Source organism: Astatotilapia calliptera, chromosome 4 (genome assembly GCF_964374335.1).
Source record: "Astatotilapia calliptera chromosome 4, fAstCal68.1, whole genome shotgun sequence".
Lineage (NCBI taxonomy): Eukaryota > Metazoa > Chordata > Actinopteri > Cichliformes > Cichlidae > Astatotilapia > Astatotilapia calliptera.
In genome coordinates, this window is record NC_137425.1 from 29,510,371 (window position 1) to 29,535,991 (window position 25,621).

The 25,621-nt window shown below is 46.3% G+C and overlaps 1 protein-coding gene and 2 long non-coding RNA genes across 3 annotated transcripts; 2 read left to right on the forward strand and 1 right to left on the reverse strand.

The window, feature by feature from the left end:
- Positions 1-4,255: 4,255 nt before the first annotated feature.
- LOC145428480 (E3 SUMO-protein ligase ZBED1-like) lies at positions 4,256-6,983 on the reverse strand. The gene is made up of 3 exons (XM_080300688.1): positions 5,422-6,983; positions 5,292-5,379; positions 4,256-5,130 (listed from the first exon to the last, which is right to left on the reverse strand). Exons 1-3 carry the CDS (start codon positions 6,407-6,409, stop codon positions 4,455-4,457), a joined length of 1,752 nt encoding a protein of 583 aa, XP_080156814.1. The 5' UTR covers positions 6,410-6,983; the 3' UTR covers positions 4,256-4,454.
- A 12,978-nt stretch (positions 6,984-19,961) lies between these two features.
- Positions 19,962-20,315, forward strand: LOC145428606 (uncharacterized). Its single transcript, XR_013908905.1, has 2 exons — positions 19,962-20,102; positions 20,182-20,315. It is a non-coding gene; the product is annotated as an uncharacterized LOC145428606 (long non-coding RNA).
- A 4,466-nt stretch (positions 20,316-24,781) lies between these two features.
- Positions 24,782-25,136, forward strand: LOC113029907 (uncharacterized). The gene is made up of 2 exons (XR_003273514.2): positions 24,782-24,923; positions 25,003-25,136. It is a non-coding gene; the product is annotated as an uncharacterized LOC113029907 (long non-coding RNA).
- Positions 25,137-25,621: the final 485 nt, after the last annotated feature.

Consider the following 25,621-nt stretch of genomic DNA (forward strand, 5'->3'; position numbering starts at 1 on the left):
TTTTCCAAGAAAAGAATAACATCATCTGCAAATAAAGCAATTCTGTGTTCCTGTTGGTTTACTGATAGACCAGTTATGCTCTTATGGGACCGCACCGCAATGGCAAACGGTTCGATTGCTAAAATAAACAATAAAGGGGACAAAGGGCACCCTTGCCTACAGCCCCGTTTAATTTCAAACGGTTTAGATATAATTCCATTTGTCAGTATTTCAGCATATGGCTCATTATATAAAAGTCTAATCCACCGACAGAAATTATCCCCACAGCCAAATCTTTTTAATATTTCAAATAAATAGGGCCACTCAACTCTATCAAAGGCCTTTTCGGCATCTAATGATAGTAGAGCAGTGTCCGGTTTTCCCTCCTGACTATGAAGAATATCCAACACTCTTCTCACATTATGAAATCCCTGTCTACCCGCAATAAACCCATTCTGATCACAGGTAATTAGATCAGGTAAAAATCTCTCCAGTCTTCGAGCCAAAATTTTGCAAAGTATCTTTAGATCCACATTAAGAAGACTTATTGGTCTTAGGTTACCACATTTATTGCACGGTTTACCAGGTTTGGGCAATAAAGTTATCAGGGCTCCTCTTAATGAGACCGGAAGGATTCCCTTTTCAAATGAATCCGAAAACATGTCAAAAAGAGGGGACAGCAGTTTAGTTTTAAATACCCTATAAATTTCTGTCGGCAGCCCATCTGGGCCTGGGGCTTTACCTGTTTTCAAATGGTCTATTGCTATAGATATCTCCTCCTTTGTTATAGGTGTATCAAGATCTGCGCTCATTAGTCCTGAAATGCTGGGCAACTGAAGGGTATCTAAGAAGAGATCTTGCTCTTGTCCCATGTGTGTTATGTCTGAGTTATATAATTTTTCAAAAAAAACCTTAAAAGTTTCATTAATTCCTAGAGGGTCAACAATAACCTGTCCATCACTGTTTTCAACTGAGGCAATGTTTTTCTCATTCTGTAATTGACGGAGGCGCCAGGCTAATAATTTCCCGGGCTTTTCCCCTTGATCATAGAATGTCTGTTTAAGACGCAAAAGATGTGAGGCTGCCTTAGAAGCAGAAAGTTCATTATACTGTGTTCTTAGTAACAGAAGCTTTTGATGGACTCTTGGACAAAAACTTTGAAAATATTCTCCCTCAAGCATCTCAATCTCTGCCTCCAACTTTTTTGTTTTCTGATAAGTTTGCTTTGCTCTATAACTTGTGAAGCTAATAATCTGACCCCTTATGTAGGCCTTAAAAGCTTCCCATCTTGAGCAGGGTGATGTTTCATCCCTATTAGTATCAAAAAAAATGTTTATTTGGTTATCTATGAAAGATATAAATTCTGAGTCTAGGAGCCACTTTTGTTTAAATCTCCACCTAGGGGGATCTCTCTTCAGTCGCAAATCTTCATATATTAACGAGTTTGGCGAATGGTCAGATATTAAAATATTATCATAGTGACAGTCCTTTATTTTATAACTCAAATTGGCAGAAACTAAAAAGTAATCAATACGCGAGTATGATTTATGTGTATGTGAATAGCAGGAGTATTTTAAGACCTTAGGGTTCATATCCCTCCAAATATCCCTCAGATCAAGTTCTTTCATAAAATGTTGAATAGTTTGCCTACTTTTAGGATGAGAGAGATCAATACCTGAGCTCCTATCCAATTCTGGGTTCAACGTACAATTAAAATCCCCTGCTATAATAAGGCTACCAGACAGACATGATACTGTAAGAAAAAGATTATGAAAAAACTTTGGGTCGTCAGTGTTTGGAGCATAGATATTTATCAGGATTATTTTTTCCGTAATAAGTGTGCCCTGTAAAATAACATATCTCCCAGCCTTGTCTTTAATAACCCTTGTCACCTGAAATGGTATAGATTTGTGGATCAAGATCATAACACCTCTTGCCTGAGAAGTGAAGGGCGCAGAATATATACTGCCTTGCCACCTCCTCCTAATCTTCGCCTCTTGACTAGACAACAGGTGCGTTTCCTGTAGCAGCATGATATCAGAGTGCATAGAGTTCAGCCTAGACATTACTTGTTTTACCTTCTCCAGTTTTTGTAGTCCTCTGCAGTTCCAAGAAGAAATTTTAATTCTTATCCCACCAGACATAACATATAACACTGAATGAGCTTCCCAACACATTTGAAATATTAAAGGACAGAGAAACAAATAATACCTGAATGTCAAAAACTACATCCATAACCATGAATACTGAATATGCCCCTTTAACTTGAACTTGGGCACCCATTTCCCTCCCCCTATACATATTGGCACCTGTCTAACAGCTAAAGGTTGTTCCACCCAAAAGTGAGGATCAACCGACTGTGCCTGAACACTTTTCCCTTACCCCACCCCGCTATGCAAACAAAAAACTCGTTATTGAATACGATAAGAAAATCAGGGTACTAATAATGGCTGTGAGCCTCTGGACCAATAAACAAATAAATATAACAAACTGGCCTTTCTCTTTCTCCCTCTCACTTCTTTTTAAACTTAAAGCTCAGTAATCACCCCTCCATGCCAACACACTGTAGTATGACCATGATTACATCATCTCACCCCGGTCCACTTTCTGACCTCAGAGCCTTCACAAAGTTCTCCGCTTCACCTGGCAGGTTAAAGATGCGGGACTGTCCGTTGTGTGTCACTATCAGTCGCGCAGGAGGAATCATGCCGTACCGGATACCCATGGAGCGAAGCTGTTGTCTCACGGCGTCAAACTCTTTCTGTTTTTTGTGCACTCCGGTCGCTAGGTCCTCATAAAATCTCACCGGGCGATTCTTGAAAAGAATCTGTCCCTTTGCCCTGGCAGCTCTTATCACGGTCATTTTATCCTTGTAATTTAGAAACTTCATGATCACAGTCCTTGGTGCAGCGGTATTTGACATATTCTTCTGGCCGACCCGATGCGCTCTCTCCAGCGTCAGAGTGGTTCGTAGCGGCGCCAAGTTCAGAGCCTCCGGTAGCCAGCTTTCCAAAAAAGCGCACGCGTCTTCTCCTTCTGCGTCCTCGGGCAGGTTAACAAGTCTCAAGTTAGATCGTCGCGATCTGGTCTCCAGATCCAGCACTTTGTCCTCGAGGTTTTTGTTGTTATTTTCAAGAGTCCGTACCTTTGCTTCCAAGGTGGTAATGCTATCTTCCGCTGCAGATATCCGGGCCTCCGCCTCGCTGACCCGCTTGGCACACTCATTAACATCCTTCCTCACGGTCTCTATTGCTGACAAAATACCATCAAGTTTGGAGGAAAAATCGGATTTCAAGCTTGCAATAGCCGCCAGTATTACGTCTGAGCCTTCGGCCGTCTTTTCTCTCTCAGTCGGCTCATCATTTCCCTCCTCCACCGCCTGGCTAGCGTTAATATTAGTCTCGCTATCTTCACGGCTAACGCTAGCTTCACAGCTAGCCTCAGAGTTCAACTTAGAAGTGAAGTCAGATAATTTCGATTGAGTCGGTCTACCAATGTTTTTCCCGGGTTTCCTTTGCGAGAGAGGCATCACAGCTGTCCTAGGTGTCGTTCAATGTCTAACAAACGAGTATTATTCAGGATTTTACAGAAAGATAGCGGAGCAGAAGTGGGCACGTCCTTTCAGCCAGCCGCCATTACCGGACCGTAATGGTACATTTTAATCTGAATTTATCAAAGCTAAGCATAATAAGTTTTCTTTCTTTATTTTGCTCTTGTTCTTGTGCAGCACCACATGTCAGCACATGGCCATGTCGGTTTTATTCTACTTTTTAAATTGCTGACTATTTCAAGAAGGCACCTAAAAGACGGGGACCAGTGTTTATTATTACAAATCTCCATTTTGAATGTGACAAGCCTACCATTTCCCTGTTATCCATAGATATTAATAGAGTTTTTTGGCTTTTTTTTTCCTCTATAAAAGTTAATTGACTCTTTACAGTGGCCTGCTATGGTTAATAATAACATGTTCAGTCATGAGTGAAATCAAACCTTTTCTTCACTTTAGCATTTAACATTCCCAACAATATAATGTGATACATTAATCGAAACACAGCTAATAAAACTAGTGCTGTCAATAGATTAAAAAAAAATAACTAATCTCACAATTTTCTGTTATTAATTGCGATTAATTGCAATTACTTTATTAATAGCCTGGCTCCAATTACATTTTTTTATTCTTTATATTTTAAGATTGTAACAGACATTTATGCAACACAATGAAGTAAATACAGAATAAACACAAAGAATGTATGCTGAAATTCAAAGAGAATTTTAATAGTTTTCATCAATCTTTAACACAGTGAAAACTTACAAAAAACCTTTAAGGCCATCAACAGTGACTGAACCCAGGCCTACAGGTTAAAGTGAATATCATAACAATAAAGGGTGCACAAAACTCAGTATTTAAAACACAAAAAGACACGGCTGAAAACCCAGAATGTTGAACATTTTTCACTTCAAAGGAGCAATCTGGCTTAGTCCTTCTTTGCACTCAGCCAGTTACTGAGGCAGACTATTCTGTTTACATTGTCTGATGACAAAGAAGCATGCTTCTTTTGAATGATGTGACCTGAGAGTGAGAATAATCTCTCACAAGGCACTGTGGTTGCAGGGGTTGACAGGTACTTGCGTGCAATAGGTGCCAGCCTGGCATGTGCTCCTTCTCTCTTTAACCACCACTGTAGTGGACACTCTCCTATGTCAATTTTGGGCTCTGCTTTGTACAGATTCAGACAGCAGTCTATAGCATCTTCCTCTTCCTCTGTATCTGAATCAGGAGAACCCAGCAAGCAGATGGACATCTTGCTCTTCTTTGGTGAGGGTTCCTCTGTTGTCTGAGCAGATGGTTGGTGTGCATCCGTCTCTGACATCACAAGGTCATGTACTGATGCCCACTCCTCTCTTCTTTCATCTTTGGAAAGGCATTTAAGGTCTTTAAACCTGGGATCAAGGGCAGTAGCGATCTTTAGCCATGTGAGATTGCTGCTGTCCCTCCGCTGAGCTAGGTCTGTGGTAAAAATCTTCTTAAACCTCAAAACGTAGACTGGGTCATCATCTGAGGGCTCCATAATCCTGAACAAATGACACAAGGCTGGCAACACCATGGAACAGGAGACATACCGCTCTCCCCCCAGCAGTTCGGTAACATATCTGCAATAGAAAGATCAAGTCTGTATTTTTCTATTAATCACACAGACAAACATAAATGCCACATATGAAAATACACAGAGAGGTGGAGGTGGAGAACATACTTGAAAACAAAGCTAGAATGCAAAGATAGACACACAATCATGAGAAACAAAATGATTTACCTGCAAGGTTCCAGTAGTTCCTCCAGCTTTTGCAGTCTGTCAAGTTCCTGGTCAGTCAACATGGTCACCTTGCTGTTTTGTTGAGTCACTCACATGTGCTGTACCAATGTACCTGCACATGTGATGTGACAATAAAAGTGATTTGATTTGATTTTGGTCAGCCCAGATTTGTTTCTCTGGATCCGCTTGATCATCTCTAGGGTGGAGTTCCATCTTGTTGGAATGTCCTGAACAAGCGGTTCTGTTTGATGTCCATGTGCAGCTTGCTGTGCCTTTAATTCCTGAGCGTTTGCTGGACTATGCTTAAAATGTCCAACAATCTTGCGACATTTGGCCAGAGCCCTTTCAAATGCGCTGTCATTAAGAGAAACTGTGACCGTTCTTTGCAGAATGTGGGCCATGCAGGGCATGTGTTCAAATGGAAGTAGTCTGGCGGCTGCAACCATGTTACGAGCACTGTCGGTGCCAAGCGTGGTTACCTTGTCCTTGATTTTCCATTCGTTTGCAACATTCAGAAAATGGTCAGCATACGCCTCAGCATAGTGTCTCTCTTCAGTTTTACTCAATGTTAGTGCAAGCGATTGCATAGTCCAGTCGTTATCAATAAAATGCGCCAAGTAATTATCGTTGTTCACCGAAGTCCAGTGGTCTCCGGTGAGAGCGACATTCCTTACTTGCACAAGCTTGCTGGACTGCTGAGCCCTCTGGTCCCCATACAAAGTGTGCAGTCTCGACACAATGGTTCCTCTCGAGGGCAGATTGTAACACTCATCTCCTGATGCAGCGTGAATGACTTCTCTCAGTCCATCATCTTCTACTATGCTAACTGGTCGGCAGTTTTTAGCTATCCAAACAACCAAGGAATTGGTTAATTTTTCTCTCACATTTTTTGTTATTCGTCCACAAGCACCATACTCCTGAAGCGTAGACTGGCGAGGTCCCGTAGAGGTGGATTCAGTTGGGTGTTTTGCTCTCAGGTGATACGCCAGTGATGAACTGCTTCTGTGGTACTTGAATTCAGCCTTGCAAATTGTGCATCTTACTCTCGTTTTGTCCAACAAGCCATCAGGCAACTTCTTAAAGAGAAACTTTCCACCCAAAAGTCCGCCCTCGTCCATGCTTGCGTGTGTTAGCTAGTGTTAGCTAGATAGTAGCATGGTGTCACTTCTTCTTCTAATCATTTCTGTCAGGCCAAACGCCAGCATAGCACACTGTTGCCCCCTCCTCCAGAGGTGCTCATGAATTTAAAGGTCTTAGATTAAAGGAAATTAATAAAAAAAAAAAATCAGCGTTAAATTTTTTTAATGCGTTAAACATTTCGCGTTGATCTTAACAATTAAGCGATAATTTTGACAGCACTAAATAAAACACAATTTTCTTAATGCAAACATCAGTAACTCAAAATTAGCAACCAAAGGGTTAAGTCTGCAGTTCACACTCATGTGAAGCTACAGTCTCCCCCTTTAGTCTCTGTCATCCTTCTGTTCCTGCAAAAACAAAACAAAGAAAAGCAAGACAAAACATCCACCCTTCTTTTACAGGCTGGGTGAATTGTTTGTGGACATTTACTAATCCTAAAGTCAGTACCGTTTTTGTCTCAGTATCAAGTCAGTTAAAACTTTTAGTCGTCAGTCCATCACAGTCCAGTTACATGCATACATTCACACACATTCATACCAGATATTGCTGATAATGGAGTCTCACGCGCAACCTATTTGAGCCTCAATCACCAGCAAGATGATGTCATCATTTTAAAGGAAAACAGTTCCTTGTGTTTTGGACTGGATTGACTCGCTGCAATCCTTTTAGGCTCAGGACTTCTCATGTGATCAATGTCCCATATAAGTGAATTTCTCCCAAACCCATTATAATCATGGAGAAAAATACTTTGCGACTGTTTCCAGTAAGAATATTTTATAGCGCTTTAAAGTTCAATCTCTCAGGCCTGGATTAAAGAGCTGATTTGTTAAATCAGGAACTCACAAAATACCAAAATATCACTATCGGTGGATTACACCTCTCAGATGTTCTTATTTCAGTGCACTGTAACAAACGCAAAAACAAACGTAACCAATAAAATACTAATAAAGTAACAAATACTGGGGCACGTTGCAAACATGTCCAAGCATAAAACCATCTTTCTCTCTCTTAGAGAAAGAAAACAATCCAAACCTCACTAATAAAATAAACCTAGTGTTAAGCAAAACCCAAAAATCAACCAAAACTTCACCAGAAAGTTTTTCTCCCTCCCGGGACAATATTGTGTAGGAATACAGGTACCGTAACTCCTTTTTGCACCGAAAAAACATGTTGGATTTACTTGATTCAATAGTGGACACTTGTTGCACACAAATGTATTCTGCTTTGGCAGAAACTTAAACAATTGAGTTAAATCAACACAACATTTTCATATTCAGTAAACCTGTGCATTTTGTGTTCATAAAACACGATTGAAACATGTTCAGATGGAGTAAGTTGAGCTCCTGGAATATTTTAATCCTTCACCATTCTGTCATTTTATTTCAACACTATTCAATAACTTTTATCCAAATACTACTTGGTCACTTAAATACCACATGTTGTCTTCATATTACATACGGTTCGACAAAGTCTATATCCTGGTTACCATAAAAATTGAATGGGTCTACAAATTCTACCATCCACCTATCTTTATCCTGGTTGCAGCAGGGCTGGGAAATAACCCTGAAGTGATAGGTTACCAGGCAGGGTACACCCTGGACAGGTCACCAGTCTATCACATAGAAACAAACAACCATTTACACTTACATTCACGGATAATTTAGAATCATCAATTAACCTAGCTCTAATAATCTTGTGACTTTTTCTCTCACACTGGAAACCAGAATTTCGTACAGATCTTTAAAGCCTGAGGCAATTGTGTTAAATATACGCGAGATGCTTACGTAAATCCAAGGGCTGGCCCCTTTTTTTCTTTTTTTTTCAGTGTGTTCCTCCTTCAATTAAATCTCAAACACAAAAATGTGGCGCTCCGAAATAAAACTCACACCGTTAATTCATCATTTTCGCTCTGTACCACTGCTCCTTACCAGGCTGTGTGAAGCACAGTAAACAATTCAGTCGAGACCTTAAGCCATAAACAGACATCACGCACAGACATTGTTTTCATAACCAAACTGCTTTAGACCTTGTCCCTTAAATCTACACAAATGCCCTCTGGGTGACATGAAATTCATTTAACCAATAAACAATCAATGGCTTCTTGTTGTTGTAACAGATTCTGTATTTGGATGTTTGTGTGCAACATTTTGCGTATCAGCATAAGCATTTGTTAGTAAAGCATTCTTCATTGCATCAGCGTGTGTGTGTATCACTCTTCATTGCACAAGCGTGTGCATGTGTGTGTGTGTGTATGACTTCTCAGTGAATTGAGTCAGCATTTCGATTTGTATGCGTGTGTGTGTCATTTCTTACTCAATCAACGAGTGCATATGTGTTCATATGTGTGTTTCTCTTCATTCTGAGTCTGTCACGGTCCGTGGAGATAGACCGTGTGGGAATGTGTGTGTTGGACCTAGACGCGAACACAAGCAAAGATGCAGGAGTGGATTAAACAAAAGCGAGCCTTTTATTATGGCTGATAACAGAACAAACCAGAGCGAGGGCAGTATAAGGGTAATAGTTCAAACAGAAAACCTAAACTGGACATAAACTAAGAAAAAGCTATGGCTGGAGATACGGAACACAGGGGGTGGTAACACAGACGACGCGACACAGACTACATGAAAAACAGAGACTAAATACACAAGAGGGATGATCAGGGGAAGTGGCCACACATGGGAACACAGCTGACACAGATAAACATAACAAGACATGGCAGGAGTAAACAACACTGACGGGAGACTGTCAAAGTAAAACAGGAAGTACACAGGTGCAAACAGGAGGAGAGAGAGAGCACAGGCATAGTGGGCTGGGGAAACATGGAATGAAACAAGGAGGGGAGATGAGGGCTCACAGATACATAGAGGGGCACACAGGGGATAAAAGTCACAAGGGGAAGTCAAATAAGGAACACCACAACAGGACAACTTAGGAAACATGGCCTAAATAAGGAACGAAATACAAAAATACAAGAAACTAAGAATACTGGGCCCACATGGCCCAGGACCATGACATCACCCCCCCCTTAAGGGCTGGCTCCAGACAGCCCAAACACAGGAAAACAAAAACCAAACAGAAAACGACCAAGGGCGGGCGGCGGGGGCCCAGGACGGAGGGCTCGGAACAGAAAACAAAAAGGAAAGCACAGCTCAGTTCAGGGGGCCAGCCGTGCACAAGGCAACGGCGACGACGTGGAAACAGTTCAGGGGGCCGGCCGTGCGCAAGGCAGCGGCGGCGGCGAAGGAGACGACGGAACAGTTCAGGAGGCCAGCCGCGCGGAAGGCAGCGGCGGCGGCGAAGGAGACGACGGAGCAGTTCAGGAGGCCAGCCGCGCGGAAGGCAGCGGCGGCGGCGAAGGAGACGACGGAGCAGTTCAGGAGGCCGGCCTCTCCAGTGTTAGGCGTGCTGGCCATGGCCCGGTGGGCACAGGACCAGACGAGGCAGGACCAGACGAAGCACAGGCTGAAGCTGGACCAGGAGGAGCAGAAGCCAAAGTCGAAGCTGGGCCAGACGAGGACGAGGACTCTGAGGCCGGGCCAGACGAGGACGAGGACTCTGAGGCCGGGCCAGATGAGGACGAGGACTCTGAGGCCGGGCCAGATGAGGACGAGGACTCTGAGGCCGGGCCAGACGAGGACGAGGCTGAAGCCGGGCCAGACGAGGACGAGGCTGAAGCCGGGCCAGACGAGGACGAGGCTGAAGCCGAAGTCGAAGCTGGACCAGGCGACGGTGAAGCAGGAGCTGAGACTGAGGCCGGACCAGGCGAAGCACAGGCTGGAGCTGGACCAGGCGGCGACGTGGACGGAGACACGGAGGCCGCAGCTAGCGTGGATGAAGACACGGCTGCAGCAAACGTGGACGAGGCTGCCGGTGGAGCAGCTGGTGGCTGAACGGGCCCCTCGGACCCTCCAGCGGAGACAGGAGGCTGAACGGGCCCCTCGGACCCTCCAGCGGAGACGGGTGGCTGAACGGGCCCCTCGGACCCTCCAGCGGAGACGGGTGGCTGAACGGGCCCCTCGGACCCTCCAGCTGGCGTGGCGTGAAGTGGTGTGGCTGCTGCAGGGTGCCGGAGTGGCACACCCAGGCATTCAGCTACGGATGCAGGATGAGCAGTTATGGAGACCCCTGGCAAAACAGAGAGCTGAACTGGGGGCTGAGCCGTTACTCTGGCAGAAGAAGGATGCCGCTGACTCTCTGGGGAATGTAATGTAACATCACATGGTTCATTTCCCACCAGATCGCCCCTGAAAACATTAGTCATTTGGTCACTGTCGGGTTCAGAACCCAGAACAGAAATGTCCATGGCAGTCTGAGAGAAAGTGGTGTCGCAGCCAAGTACTAGGTGTGTGTTCCTTTCAGAGGTCTGCCCGTCATTGTCCAAATTCATATTCTGGTTTTCCTTCACAAACATAAAGCCAGAGTCTTTATTCTCAGTCTTTGGTTCTTTTATCTCAGAAGCAGAAAAACACAAACTCAGATTGGCTGCCTCACTCTCACCAGAATTACATTGATTAATCTTGAACACACAGGCAGCGTCTACCCCATAATATTGCCCAGAGTCAGTAACAGTCTCTGAACCATCTCTAGCGGAAATCTCGCCATTCTTAGCAAGCAAGTTAACTGTTATGGACAAACCCTGTTCGAAAGGTGGACCCCCAAGGCTCTCAGCACTGTTTATTTCCTCTGTCACAGGAAGACAACGTGACGTTTCTTCAGTCTCCACCTGTGACAGGGTTTCAGTCACCAAAGGGGCTAGTTCGACCACATGAGCTGTATTTATAACTGAACCGTTCCTAGAAACATGATTAATCAGTTCATGGCTAGGTTCCTGGACATCCATTAAGTTGGCACAACTGGTCAAAGAAGACACATTCACATTCATTTTGCAGTCATGTGGTGGACTTGTAACCTCATTAGAGTCTGTGCTTACACGTACAGCAGTTACACTTCCTTCTGATGGGACGGCTGGCACTAGGTTAACGCCAAGAGTCTGAATACACTCTTCTGTGAGTGGTTTGACAGAGCCAGTAGCTTTAGCAGTGACCATATTACTCACAAACAAATCAAAAGAGATGCTGTCAGAGGGGATTGAAGCCTTATTATGCTCTGACTGACAGGAATCATGCAGCTCGGCCTGGTATTTGGCAGTCTCAGGCCTGCGTTCCCCAGCTAGCCCCCCACCAGAAGTTGATTTAGACAGAGACTCTGAGTCATCTATGAATGGAAGTGCAGCTAACGCAGTGTCTGATAGAGCTGTGGCTGCCAGTGGTGGTGCAGACTGTGAGCTTACTAAATCAGTAGTGCTCCCAACCAACACCCCATCCTGAAATGAGTTAGAAGAAACAAAAGAACATGATTCCAGATTTACACAAACTGAAGGTAAAACATGATCATTAGAGACAGTATCGGAGGCCCAGATCTCAGCCCCAGCATTCACTGCGCCCTGCGGGGTGCTGGAGCTACGTGGTTCAGACATGTGTCCCCCATCTTCTTTGGGGGGGCACAATTCACTCTTAGAGTTCAGAACATAACCCACATTGCCATTACTGTCCTCTTGACTTGGGACACAAAACTCAGGTGAATTGTGCTTATTGAGTACAGGAGTGAGAGCATCACTCAGAGGCTGCTTTGAATTGTTCTCCTCTGGTTTACCTAATAATTTGGTCTCACACAATTCATAACAAGTAGTAGAGTCACGAGATGAACGAGCTGAGGAACAGTCAGGTTGATCACTGGGTACAGACAGGGTGTCATTATTTAAGTCACACCGCTCATGACCAGAGGTTATATCACCACCCTTCACACCAAACATGAGTTCGTGATCAATACTTTCGTCGTTTAGCAAGAGAATGGGTGGTGTTGAGGAGCACTGGGTAGCTATCGCTCCTCCACCACATGTAGAAATTGTCTTTATCTCTGGAGCGTCTGCGAACCCTTCATGACAGTCACATTCCAGCAACTCAGGAAGACTTTGAAGTGAAAGATTGTCACTAACCTCTATTATTAACGGAGTCCGAGAGGAAACGAGGGTTCCACCAACCTCCAGCTGCTGCAAGGTGCTGCGGCGACGTGGATGTCGCCTCTTCCTTGAGGGAGCCACTGAGGCTGAAGCATTGGCTGTTGGGGAGGTGAGGGGTGGCAGACCCTGGCAGCTCCGAGGGCCCCCCAGAGCCAGGCGTGTTCCCCGGAAAGAGCGCTCATCACGATCAGGGGCGAGCCACGGCTCCCTCCCGAACTCTTCCTCTAGCTGCGCGTATGCGGCGTGCTGCTGCTCCTCGAGATCGACATCCAGGATCCACACAGCATCCTCGTGATGCTCCGTGGGGGGCGAGGCGGGACGTAGCGGTGCGCGACGGCGGCGAGAATGCCGTTTTTTCCTTGAAGCGGCTTTGGACAAAACCTGACTTTCCATAGCGACCGGCTCCTCGTCCTCCAACCACATCCATGCCAGAAAGACAGCAGGAGACGAGTAGTCCGATCGAGGCGGCGAGGGCGGGCGGCAGGTGCGAGGCGGGGCGGTTGGCGAGAACTCCTCCTCGGGGATGAGCCAGGGCTTCCAACGGCGCTCGTCCTCGCGATACGCCCGTAATACTTGCTGCCGCTCCTCCTCGCTGAAGTCAATAGCCGCTGGCATCTCCTTGATCCGCGTAGTGCAGTCAGGCAGTGGCGAGGATGCGGAAGCCGATGGAGCGTGAGCCAAGGGTGTGTCGGCGGTGAGCCTCACCGTACCGACTCTGACTGCTTCGGGCTCACGAGGCAGCGGGGAAACAGAGCTACCGCATGACTCTGGCGACGGCTCACGCACACAGGACCGCTGCAGTTGCGGGCGGAGTTGGAGAGAGGAGACGAGAAAGTCAATGACGAGGGGATGCAGCGCCTCCCATAACCAAGGGAATACGGACACGCATACCCCTACTTGGCGGGCTAACTCGTTCCGTTCCTCCTCTCTGGAATGCCGCAACCACTTGCCGCATAGCGACTCCACTGTCCGGATGATCTCCCGTTCTTGTGTCGCTGGGTCCGGCATGTTCGCGTCGTACTGTCACGGTCCGTGGAGATAGACCGTGTGGGAATGTGTGTGTTGGGCCCAGACGCGAACACAAGCGAAGATGCAGGAGTGGATTAAACAAAAGCGAGCCTTTTATTATGGCTGATAACAGAACAAACCAGAGCGAGGGCAGTATAAGGGTAATAGTTCAAACAGAAAACCTAAACTGGACATAAACTAAGAAAAAGCTATGGCTGGAGATACGGAACACAGGGGGTGGTAACACAGACGACGCGACACAGACTACATGAAACACAGAGACTAAATACACAAGAGGGATGATCAGGGGAAGTGGCCACACATGGGAACACAGCTGACACAGATAAACATAACAAGACATGGCAAGAGTAAACAACACTGACGGGAGACTGTCAAAGTAAAACAGGAAGTACACAGGTGCAAACAGGAGGAGAGAGAGAGCACAGGCATAGTGGGCTGGAATGAAACAAGGAGGGGAGATGAGGGCTCACAGATACATAGAGGGGCACACAGGGGATAAAAGTCACAAGGGGAAGTCAAATAAGGAACACCACAGCTTAGGAAACATGGCCTAAATAAGGAACGAAATACAAAAATACAAGAAACTAAGAATACTGGGCCCACATGGCCCAGGACCATGACAGAGTCAGTGTATGTAGATGTGTGTGTTTGGATGCCCATAACTGACTGGATGCCCATTAACCTTATAACTCCTGTTGTGTGTGTGTGTGTGTGTGTGTGTGTGTGTGTGTGTGTGTGTGTGTGTGTGTGTGTGTGTGTGTGTGTGTGTGTGTGTGTGTGTGTGTGTGTGTACAGACAGACAGCCAGGTTCATAATGGATATAAGGAAGTTTTTTTCAAAAAAAAGGAGCCACATTCAGGTAAAAGTGTAAAATCAAATGATCCATCAATCAAGAATAATGTTGGATCAGTGTTTCAATGTTTATATCTTCTATTGGTTGTTCATGTGGTTTGGTTATTTGCCTTTTGGTTGAAAGTACACTGAGAGAGGACTTTTTGTTAGCAATCTTAATAGAATTTTTTTCATATTAATGTAATTTTTCATTTAATTAAATACAATCTATTTGTGTATGATTGTCAGTCCAAAGAGGGAGAGAGGAAAGAGGGAACGTGAAGAGAAAGTACAAGGTCAGGAAGAACCAGGTAAGAAAACAGACAGGGAACAGTGACAGGCACAACACAAACTGTTAAACTGACAAAGATAAAAAACCTGATTTTACTCACACAATCTGGAAGTTGTGTTCTCCCTATATTAAAGCTGCTATAAAGAATCTGCAAAAAAAACTGGATTGAAACATTTTTGACCGTCTTTAACAACATTTTAACATAACATTGTAATGGATTGGGGAGATTAAAATTAATGAAATTAATGACGCAGTACGTACATCACATTTGCACACTATCAGAAAGTGCCAAACGGTGCCCTGGTGGAGTGAGGAGCTGTAAAGAGAAGCAGATGCTCTGTTTATATTCTAAAAATGTTTTAAGCTTGTTTCAAAGATTATGTACAGCAGCTTTAAATGTTTTCCAAAAGCACACACACACTTATCAGTGTTTTTCAAACTTTTTACAGTGTGTACCACCTGAGAAAAATGTCAAGCTCTCCTAAGTACCACTATGAAAGCATGAAACTCATAAATCTTACAACACAAAATTAGTATCTGCAGTAAAGATTTTTTCATACATTGTATACACTCTACCACAGGCAAAGTTGCCTTCATTTTTATATTCTTTTTTTAATATTTTGTAATAATTTATTTGTAATAATTTATTCAGTTTTGGGAGTGTTTTTATGTATCTTTATTATATTATACATACACATTAAAAGTGAATCTCTGTCCAAAAAATGCACTCAGTTTACTTTTTACTCACTATGAGCATCATTCATTATTCTCCCCCCAGTGATTAAGGTAAAGATATGTATTTTTTTTTTATTCCAATCCATTCTTCTTTTGCAGCATTTAAATAACCTTGATCAGATTTGATGGTTTTGTTACAGACTTTTCAAAAAAGTGTTTTGCTTTTCTTTCACAAATGTGGGGATTAAACTGTGTTAAAATGTACAAAACAGTGATGTCATGTTTTGTGACGAGGACCCAGGCACAGAGAGACTTGATGAATTTAAGACTCTTATGATTTAATAAAGAAATTTGCAGATGTAGGAGTGTTTAGCTGATTTTAGAGTTTAGAAATGTGTTAACATAGAATGTAGAACTATTGTAGAGACACTGCCCTCAATATAATAAAGGCCTCACTGTGTCGTGAACTTAGGAGTAGATTGTAGGAGACCCTTCCCCCACTTGAACTGTGAAAGTAAAACAGAGAGGAGTTAATGCTGAGTGGAAATTTCCCAGAGAATGTTTGGGTGGGGGTCTCAACATTTGTAACTGGATAACTGTGGTCTGTAAGGGAGATGGGTTTTATGACCTAGGGAGTCACCTACACCCACAGTGTTTTAACTGTCACGCACACACATCCACACGCACACTCACTCATGTGCACTCACACATACACACAGGTATGCGTACACAGTCACACACGAGCACTCACATAGACACACGGGAACGCGCACATGTAGGCATTCATGTGCTCGTGCACATAAACACAGAGTTTGCAGCACACCGTGGGGGGGTTTATGATGGGGACGCCTCTATAAAGCTGGCTGTAACGAACAAAGGGGTGAAGATTTGGAGAGGGACACCGGCCTCGTCTTCCCTTCTAGAAGATGCATGCTTAAATGAAGATGAATAAAGATGAATAAAGGTTTTGTGAAATGACTACTGAGTTCCGGTGCCGTCTCTGGAAGTTTCGACGAATAAAAGAACCGGGGTAAAACTGATTTCGCAACAGTTTTGGTGCCGTGGAACCCGGGATTCACTCGAGGCCCAGAGAGGATGAATTGCCAGAGCTGAGATCGTGAAACGAGGCGAACAGAGAGCTAGCTCACATGATTAAAAGGTAAGCACGACCTGTTTATTTTCGAACCGTGCATATTGTTTAAAGCCTAAATTATCTGTTCGCTAAGTTGAACATATCGCAGTGTAAATTCACTCAGTATGTTAAAGAGACAGTGTGTGATCCGTCTTAGTTATTAGGAAAAAAGTGGCGGTGTGTGATCCATCCTCGTGCGTTAAAGTAGGAAACGTGTGTACTAATAATTAGTTAGAAAGCGAGGCTGAAAGGCCTCGTCGCCAGCTGAGGGCTGTGTGTGTCACGGGTTTGGTTACCCCACCTAGTCTCGGACGCGGGGCTAGGACCTGAAGGCAGGAGATCCAGGGTGGTGACCTGTGGATTCGTGGCTCCTTAAATAACTAAGTCAGGGGAGAGGTCCCTGTCACAGTCTGAAGTATGCATAAAAGCAGGATCAGTTGCTTTCGCCGCTTAGATTCCAAGCTGAGTTGAACCAGTGCCTGATGCAGAAGGAGGACGGTGTAGTGTGTGTGAAAGTGCCGTTAGAGTCGGCGTCTCGTCTGAAGTACGGGAGTCAATTAAAGTAACAAAAAGAATTTGTGTCTAAAAGTGTGTGTTTGTGGTGTGCAGAAATTGCGGCAGGAGGCCATGTCGCGAATTGTCGCAAACTGTGAAGTCAATTGGGGGGTTTAATTTGGTTTTGTTTTTTATGGGGAAGAGAAACTGCGGTATCCAGTCCGTGGCGCAGTTTGAATAATTTGTGAGGCAAATGTGGTGCAATCTGAAGATCGTGAGCCTAATTGTCCTAGTTAGGTTGAGGTGTATAAGAGCTGACGGCACCCGCTCTGTGTGCTGATTAGGGCGTTGTCCTGAATCAGCAGAAGTGTCTCGCAGAAAGTTTGAATGGGACTGCAAGAAGTATGAAGTGTGTGTGTGAGCCAGCCTCGTGGGGTGGGTTCACAGGTGGAACGAACGAAGAGTAAAATGTGCGTGTGTGAGAGAGAAAGAAAAGGTGGGGGCTAGTGACCAGCCTGTCAGTGTGTGTGTGTGAATTCCTTGATGACAAAAAGGGAGACAAAATAGATTAGTTGATTTTTTGTAAACAGTGGATTAGTGTTAAAGTAATGATAAATAAATTGATAAAATTAACAGTGACATTTAAAGGTGACCAAGTACTCAAGGATGAATGGAGAATTTGATTGCTGACTGTATGAGAGCTGTTGGGGTGAAAGGAAGATGAGGTTGGAGGAGTGAGTTAACAGGTTAATGTGTGGGTGTAAAACAATAGGTTAAAAAAAAGAGAGAGAAAGAAAATCATGAAAACAAAGAAAATAAAAAGTGTGGAAGTGTGAGTGGGAAATTGTCTCCAACTGGGGGAAGCAGTGACACTACAGGTCACCTTCTTCCCCTGTTGGACACAAAAGAAAACATAATTTGGAGTTTTGTGGATGAAAATAATTAACAACAACATCAAGAAGATTTTTGTGTTTGCAGTTAAGACCAAATAAAAATTTCATTTTTGGGGTTTAAAGTCAGTAGAGTTCAAAACAAAATAAGTGGAGATGTGTTGCTTTAGGAGTGATGAAAACATATGCAGTCACAGTGACTAATGAAAGTCTCTCAGTCTGTCGATTACAGGTGGGGAACGGACCTGGATCAATTCTCCACGGGCAGCAGTCGGAAGAAAATTATAGGTTAAAATCATTAGAAAAAAAATAGAAACGCCCAGCCAGAATTTTGGCTGAATTGTTTTGCAGCTTCCCGTCCTCATCCTGAACAAGCAAGCTCCAAGGAAGCTAATCTCTCCCTTAAGACACAGAGTGCAGTTCCAGAAGCATGAGCATGAACATCAACAGTGGACAGAAGTCCAAGAGACAATACCAGAGCAGAGAGGTCCAGCCGCGCTGTGGGCAAATGGCATCAGAAAGAGAAGAACCACCATCTAGATTGGATGGATGGAGATGCGTTTCCAGCAAGCTGCAACCTCACTGTGTGTGAAGGACTTTTGAGAAGACTGTCTGAGTTTGACATGTGCCATGTTTGGAGTGAGATGGCAATGAAAGAGACAGTGGGGCAAAGAGATACACGGGACAAAGCTGAAGAAAACTGACTGCCATTGGACTGAAAAGTGGGAGAGAAGAAAAGGAGCAGAAGAGGGCTGAGGCAGCTGTTTTAGTGTGGGGAATCAAATTAGGTTAAAGAATCCGGGGAGACAAGCGACTGCCTGGAAGTGGAGGATTGACACAGTGTCCAGACCACCACAAAAGGGGGAGGAAGACAAGCACTGAGGTATGCAAGTGTACTGTTAGAAAAATGGAAAGGTGACACCACACATGCAGATAATATGCACCAGAGATAACACAAAATCATTCACAAAGTGTTACACATTAAAAGAGGGTATTTGTAGAAGGGGTTAACAACACAGTGTGGTTGCCTATGGTAACCTGCAAGCATTTGGGGTTTAGTTGTGCCTCACTATGACAGAGTTTTTCATTTAGATGTTTCTGAAACAAAATTTGGAGTGAACGGAGTTTTGTTTCAGAAAAAGGGGGGAAGGTACATAAAAGGATACATAAAAACAGAAAATGTATTAACCCGATTAACACACAGACACACACACACGTAATGAAGATCAAACACAATTTTAAGTAGGTAATACTGTTACCATCATCCTGTCTGGTTTATTGAGTGGGTTGAGAACTGATACATAGACGACTGAATTAGTATTATTTTGGGGAACATGATAGCAGGGGTGAACAGAATCCTGCAGCCAGAGTTTAAATGAGTGAAACTAGCAGATTTTTGTTTTTTTTTTTTTTCTGAAGTATGGGTGTTTTCTCACCTATAAGAGAAAGAATATTCTGTGACAAGTCCTAAGACCAGGCTTCTGTATTTTTTCTTTTTCTTTTGTTTTTCAGTTTTATTTGTCATTTTTTATTTTATTTTATTTTTTGAACAGTGCACTGATTTCTGTTTGTGAATTTCTTTTCTTTAAGCAGATCTGCACGTCGGGAATTAAAAGTGCTACACGTCGTCAAGAAAATTGTTGCAAGTGAGTTCTCCACATTAAAATGGGCTCTGGAGAAAGCCACTTATTTGGGACAATTAGAAAATGAGAGTCCCTGCCTAAAAAGGATTCAGCGAAGTAACCCGATCTAAAGTTCCTTTTTTTCTTTTTGAAATGACGTCATTTTGCTGAGAGTGGAAACGTAATGCGACAATCGATTCCACTATCAGCAAAGAAAGAAAGAATGAATGTATGAATAAATGAGTGAAAGAAAAAAAACTGACTGACTGGTAAAGCTGACAAAAGCTGTCAAGACTTTACTGATGTAACACGACTGTGCGAAGTTAACCCCCACCTGACAAAGGTGCAGATGAATTTATGTGTTTCCTTATACAGGTGCAGAAAGATGACAGCAACATTCGAGGTTGCGTGATGGTTTAACCTTTTAAATGCCATTTTCTATGTTTGGGAATCTACCAGGGGTGTCATGGTCCCCGTGCCTGCTCGGCTGGCCCTGTGTGGCTACATGTTATGTTTTGTCTTTTCTCTCTCTCCTCTCTCTCTGCTCGCTGCCTGGGCGGAGCTCATTGTGAGCTCCCGGCCTCCACCACCTGTAGGCAATCACCTGTGGCTCCTCACCTTGTTTGCTCCCGCTACTTAAGGCAGTGACTGAGAGCACCTCGCCGCTGGACTATTGAATAACGCTCGTCAGTGCTACTTTAGCCTCAGCCAGTTTTGAGCTCTGTCCGTGAAAGTTCCGTGCTAACCCTTGTTCTCTGTATGCAGATTTCTCGTGTTTGGTTTGGAGACTCTGGACGCTTTTCCCGACCCCACTCTGCACCCCTGGGAACCCTGGCCCCCTTCTCCTTCACCTGTATATAGTGCACCTGGAGTGTGTAAATAAACCTGTTTTTCTGAGATTTCAGTCTGCGCCGAGTCCTCCCTGCTCCTCCGTGACAGAATAGTCCAGCCAACCATGGACTCAGCGGACTCTGCTTCCTCAGCCCCGGCCCCGATTACCTTGGAGGAGCTACTACACCGGCACGAGCAGATGTTAGTCCGGCTCAGTGGAGAGGTGGCCGCCTTGGCTCTGGCTGTCGCCCAACGAACACCACTAGAGGCGAGCCCCCCCGAGGCGAGCCCCCCGGAGCGCCCAGCCTCTGCCTCATCTCCTCAGGTAACATCAGGCTTTGCTGCAAGCGCTGCTGCACCACCTCTCTCCTCTGTGTCTTTGGATAAGCTGTTGCCCACACCTGAGGCATTCACGGGGGAGCTGGGGAAGTGCGCGGGGTTTTTGATGCAGTGCGCTATGCATTTTCGCCAATTGCCACATGTCTTTTCTAGCGATGAGGTCAAGATCGCCTATTTCGTTCAGCTGTTACGTGACCGTGCTTTGACCTGGGCGCAGGCTCAACTTCAAGCAAACCCTGTAATTACGTATGCTGACTTCCTTTCCAAGTTTAAGGCTGTGCTTGATAAGGGCTCCAGCACAGAAGCCGCCGGTCATCGCTTACTCAACCTTAAACAAGGTAAACGCAGCATGGCTGATTATTCTGTTGATTTTTGGACCCTGGCAGCGCAAACAAAGTGGGGGCAGGAGGCATTAAGGACCACGTTACTAAACAACATCAATGACGACCTAAAGGACGAATTAATGATGCGTGAACTCCCTCAATCTCTGGAGGCTGTTATGTCGCTGTGTATTCAGGTGGATGATCGGCTGCGTGCGCGCCGGAGCGTGCGGAGGCACGCACCGCGGGAGCCGCGGGCAACAAGAGACCCTTCCCCCGAGTCACGAGGAGCCCGTGAGTACAGCAGGGGCGAGGAAGGAGAGCAGCCGATGCAGATAGGACGCTCCCGCCTTTCACCCGCGGAACGTCAGCGTCGGTTCTCCGCTGGTGAGTGCCTGTATTGCGGCCGTAAGGGTCACTTTATCTCCACCTGCCCGGCTCTGGCAAAAGAGCGCGCCCACCAGTAATGGAGAGGGTACTGGTGGGCGACCTGTCTGGTAAACACTCCCATCCACGTTTAACATTGCCCGCAAAGCTCATGATACAGACAGCGATTCACCCTCTTTCTGCATTAATAGACTCTGGTGCTGAGCAGAGCTTCATTGATATCTCACTAGCCACAAAGCTGAACGTTGCTACCACAGCTTTGCCTAATCCGCTCCATGTGTCTGCCTTATCAGGCCAACGTTTGCCAGACATCACTCATATTACTGAACCCTTGTCTCTCACACTCTCCGGTAACCATACTGAAAGGATTAGCTTCTTCGTGTTCAAGACACCGTTTGCACCACTTGTGTTAGGTTACCCCTGGTTGGTGCAACATAACCCCCAGATAGACTGGAAGAAAGAGCGTGTTACGGGGTGGAGTGTGGAATGCCACATGAACTGTCTTAAAACTGCCACCCCCCCGGTCACTCGGCTAACCACAGTTGAGCCCACAGAGGAGTGCGATTTGTCCGCTGTTCCCTTTGTCTATCACGACCTGGCAGCAGTATTCAGCAAGGACAAAGCAAAAATGCTCCCCCCCCACAGGCCCTACGACTGTGCCATTGACCTCCTCCCGGGGACGCCGCTTCCCTCTGGCCGCTTGTATAGTCTCACCCAACCTGAGAGAGAGACAATGGAGAAATACATCACCGACTCGCTGGCCGCGGGCATTATGCGGTCCTCTTCTTCTCCTGTGGGTGCGGGTTTTTTTTTTTTGTCAGCAAGAAAGACAAAACCCTCCGGCCGTGTATAGACTATCGTGGCCTCAACAGAATCACGATCAAAAACAAATACCCGCTGCCCCTTCTCTCCTCTGCCTTTGAACTACTTCAAGGGGCTACAGTGTTCACCAAACTCGATCTGAGAAACGCTTACCACCTAGTGAGGATTCGAAAGGGAGACGAGTGGAAGACGGCATTCAATACACATCTTGGTCATTTTGAGTATTTGGTAATGCCCTTCGGTCTGACGAACGCCCCTGCTGTTTTCCAAGCGCTAGTCAATGATGTCCTCAGGGATTTTATTAACCGCTGTGCTTTTGTCTACCTTGATGACATTCTTGTTTTTTCAAAGACTGTGAAGGAGCACGAAGTCCATGTGAGACAGATTCTCCAGCGCCTGTTGGAGAACAGACTCTTTGTGAAGGCGGAGAAATGTGACTTCCACGTAGACTCAGTGGCGTTCTTGGGGTACATCATCGCTCAAGGTAATCTGAAGCCTGACCCGGCAAAGGTCCAAACAGTCCTAGACTGGCCCAAGCCCCCAAATCGCCTGCAGCTCAAGCGTTTTTTGGGCTTTGCCAATTTCTACAGGCACTTCATTAAAGATTATAGTAAGATCGCATTGCCTCTCACAAGACTTACTTCCCCGAAGGTGTCGTTTCAGTGGGACCCGCCAGCCCAGGAGGCGTTCGCCTGCCTAAAGGAAAGGTTTGCCACCGCTCCTATCCTTCAACAGCCTGACCTCAACCAACAGTTCGTGGTGGAGGTGGATGCGTCGGAGACGGGGGTTGGGGCAGTCCTGTCTCAGCGCTTTAAAGGTAAACTCCACCCGTGTGCCTTCTTCTCTCGCCGCCTCACACCAGCGGAGCGGAATTACGACATCGGGGACCGAGAGCTGCTGGCTGTGAAACTCTCACTAGAGGAATGGAGGCACTGGCTAGAGGGCGCTGAGCATCCCTTTATTGTATGGACAGACCACAAAAACCTGGAGTACATCCGGTCAGCGAAGCGTCTCAACTCCCGGCAGGCCAGGTGGGCTCTGTTTTTCTCACGGTTTGACTTTTCTCTCACCTACAGTCACGAAACGTAAAACCTGACGCCCTTTCCCGGCTGTTCACCGTTACGGAGAAAGACCCTGACCCTGAGCCCATCCTCCCCTCCTCCTGCGTGTTCGGAGCAGTCACTTGGGCGATTGAATCCCAAATCCTCGAGGCGCAAGTCACCGAACCCGACCCAGGGACGGGCCCACCAGGGCGGCTTTATGTTCCCACGTCCGTCAGGTCACGTGTTCTCCAGTGGGGTCACACCGCCCGCTTTTCCTGCCACCCTGGACTTCATCGCACGATCTCCTTCTTGCAACGTTACTTCTGGTGGCCCTCCCTGATAAAAGACACTAGAGACTATGTGACCGCCTGTCCCACGTGCGCTCAAAACAAGCGTCCCAACCAACCGCGGTCCGGGTTGCTCCAGCCTCTCCCCACTCCTGGCCGGCCCTGGTCCCACATCGCCCTGGACTTCGTCACGGGGCTGCCGTCCTCTTCAGGTAACACAGTAATACTAACCATTGTGGACCGTTTTTCTAAGGCTGCACATTTTGTTGCCCTCATAAAGCTCCCGACCGCACTGGAGACTGCTCAACTGCTCACGGCACATGTGTTTAGGCTGCACGGCATCCCTGACGACATCGTGTCCGACAGAGGCCCTCAGTTCACCTCGCGGGTTTGGAAAGAGTTCTGCACGACCCTGGGCGCAAAGGTTAGTCTTTCATCTGGTTTTCACCCTCAGACCAACGGACAGACGGAGCGTGCCAACCAGGAGCTGGAAGCTGCCCTTCGCTGTGTTGTCTCCCACAATCAAGGCACCTGGAGCGACCAGTTACCGTGGATTGAGTACGCTCATAACAGCCTCACGTCGTCCGCCACGGGAATGTCGCCGTTCGAGGCTTCTCTGGGGTACCAACCGCCGCTGTTTCCTGCTCTTGAAGGCGAGCATGCGGTCCCCTCTCTGCAACACCACCTCCGAAGGTGCCGTCGGGCCTGGCGTACTACCAGAGCGGCCCTGCTCCGAACTAAGGAGCGAAACAAGGCCCTCGCTGATCGCCGTCGGACCCCTGCCCCTGCATACGCCGCGGGTCAGAAGGTATGGCTGTCCACTCGCTTTGTGCCTATTCGCGCTGAGTCTAAGAAACTGGCGCCCACCTTCCTTGGGCCTTTTGAAATTGACTCTGTTGTCAACCCGGTGTCTGTTCGCCTGAAGCTGCCGCGCAATATGTGCATACACAACGTCTTCCACGTCTCTCAGGTCAAGCCCGTGCTCTCCAGCCCGCTGTGCCCCCCTCTTAGGGCCCCTCCGCCCGCCCAGCTTGTGGATGGTCAGGAGGTGTACGCCATCACTCGTATTATGGACTCTCGGCGCCGGGGACGGGGTTTCCAGTACCTGGTGGATTGGGAGGGCTACGGGCCGGAGGAACGATCCTGGGTGCCCCGGTCGGCTGTCCTGGCCAAGGAGTTGATCCGGGACTTCCATCGTCGGTATCCGGGTAAGCCTGGTGGGTCGCCGGGAGGCTCCCGTTGAGGGGGGGATACTGTCATGGTCCCCGTGCCTGCTCGGCTGGCCCTGTGTGGCTACATGTTATGTTTTGTCTTTTCTCTCTCTCCTCTCTCTCTGCTCGCTGCCTGGGCGGAGCTCATTGTGAGCTCCCGGCCTCCACCACCTGTAGGCAATCACCTGTGGCTCCTCACCTTGTTTGCTCCCGCTACTTAAGGCAGTGACTGAGAGCACCTCGCCGCTGGACTATTGAATAACGCTCGTCAGTGCTACTTTAGCCTCAGCCAGTTTTGAGCTCTGTCCGTGAAAGTTCCGTGCTAACCCTTGTTCTCTGTATGCAGATTTCTCGTGTTTGGTTTGGAGACTCTGGACGCTTTTCCCGACCCCACTCTGCACCCCTGGGAACCCTGGCCCCCTTCTCCTTCACCTGTATATAGTGCACCTGGAGTGTGTAAATAAACCTGTTTTTCTGAGATTTCAGTCTGCGCCGAGTCCTCCCTGCTCCTCCGTGACAAGGGGTATGTTATTCATGGGCTTGTGTTGCTCACATAAGTTACTGTGAGAAAGTGTGTACACACCTGCGCAGCGCTAACATTTGCATTCTCTTTTCTACAGCATTACAGTTCTTCATGTGATTTGATGATGTGATTTCTAACAGAACAACTGGTGGATGTTTGTTTCTCTACTACAGGTTATGAGTTGGTGATGCTGTTACACTGTGTTGTTGGGAAAATGTTGAAGGTTACTTTGACGATGTGAATAACGTGAGAAATTTCCTGTGTTGAAACCAGTGTCATTCTTTTTACAGCAGGCTTAATTTTATGGCCTTTTACGGCACCTCTGGAATGTGGATGGCCAACGCCTGCCCACCAGGATGGTGTGCTCCTAATGTTTGTTTTTTCTTTAATAATGCATGAGGAGGATTCAGCAGAAGCAGACAAGTGACATGAGAAAAACAAA

Coding starts and splice junctions, on each gene's coding strand:
- LOC145428480 (XM_080300688.1), bottom strand. CDS start 6,409: ATGGACGAGGGCGGACTTTTGGGTGGAAAGTTTCTCTTTAAGAAGTTG. Junction 5,380..5,421: donor CAAATCAAATCACTTTTATT/GTCACATCACAT, acceptor AGCACATGTGAG/TGACTCAACAAAACAGCAAG. Junction 5,131..5,291: donor GAACTACTGGAACCTTGCAG/GTAAATCATTTT, acceptor TTTCTATTGCAG/ATATGTTACCGAACTGCTGG.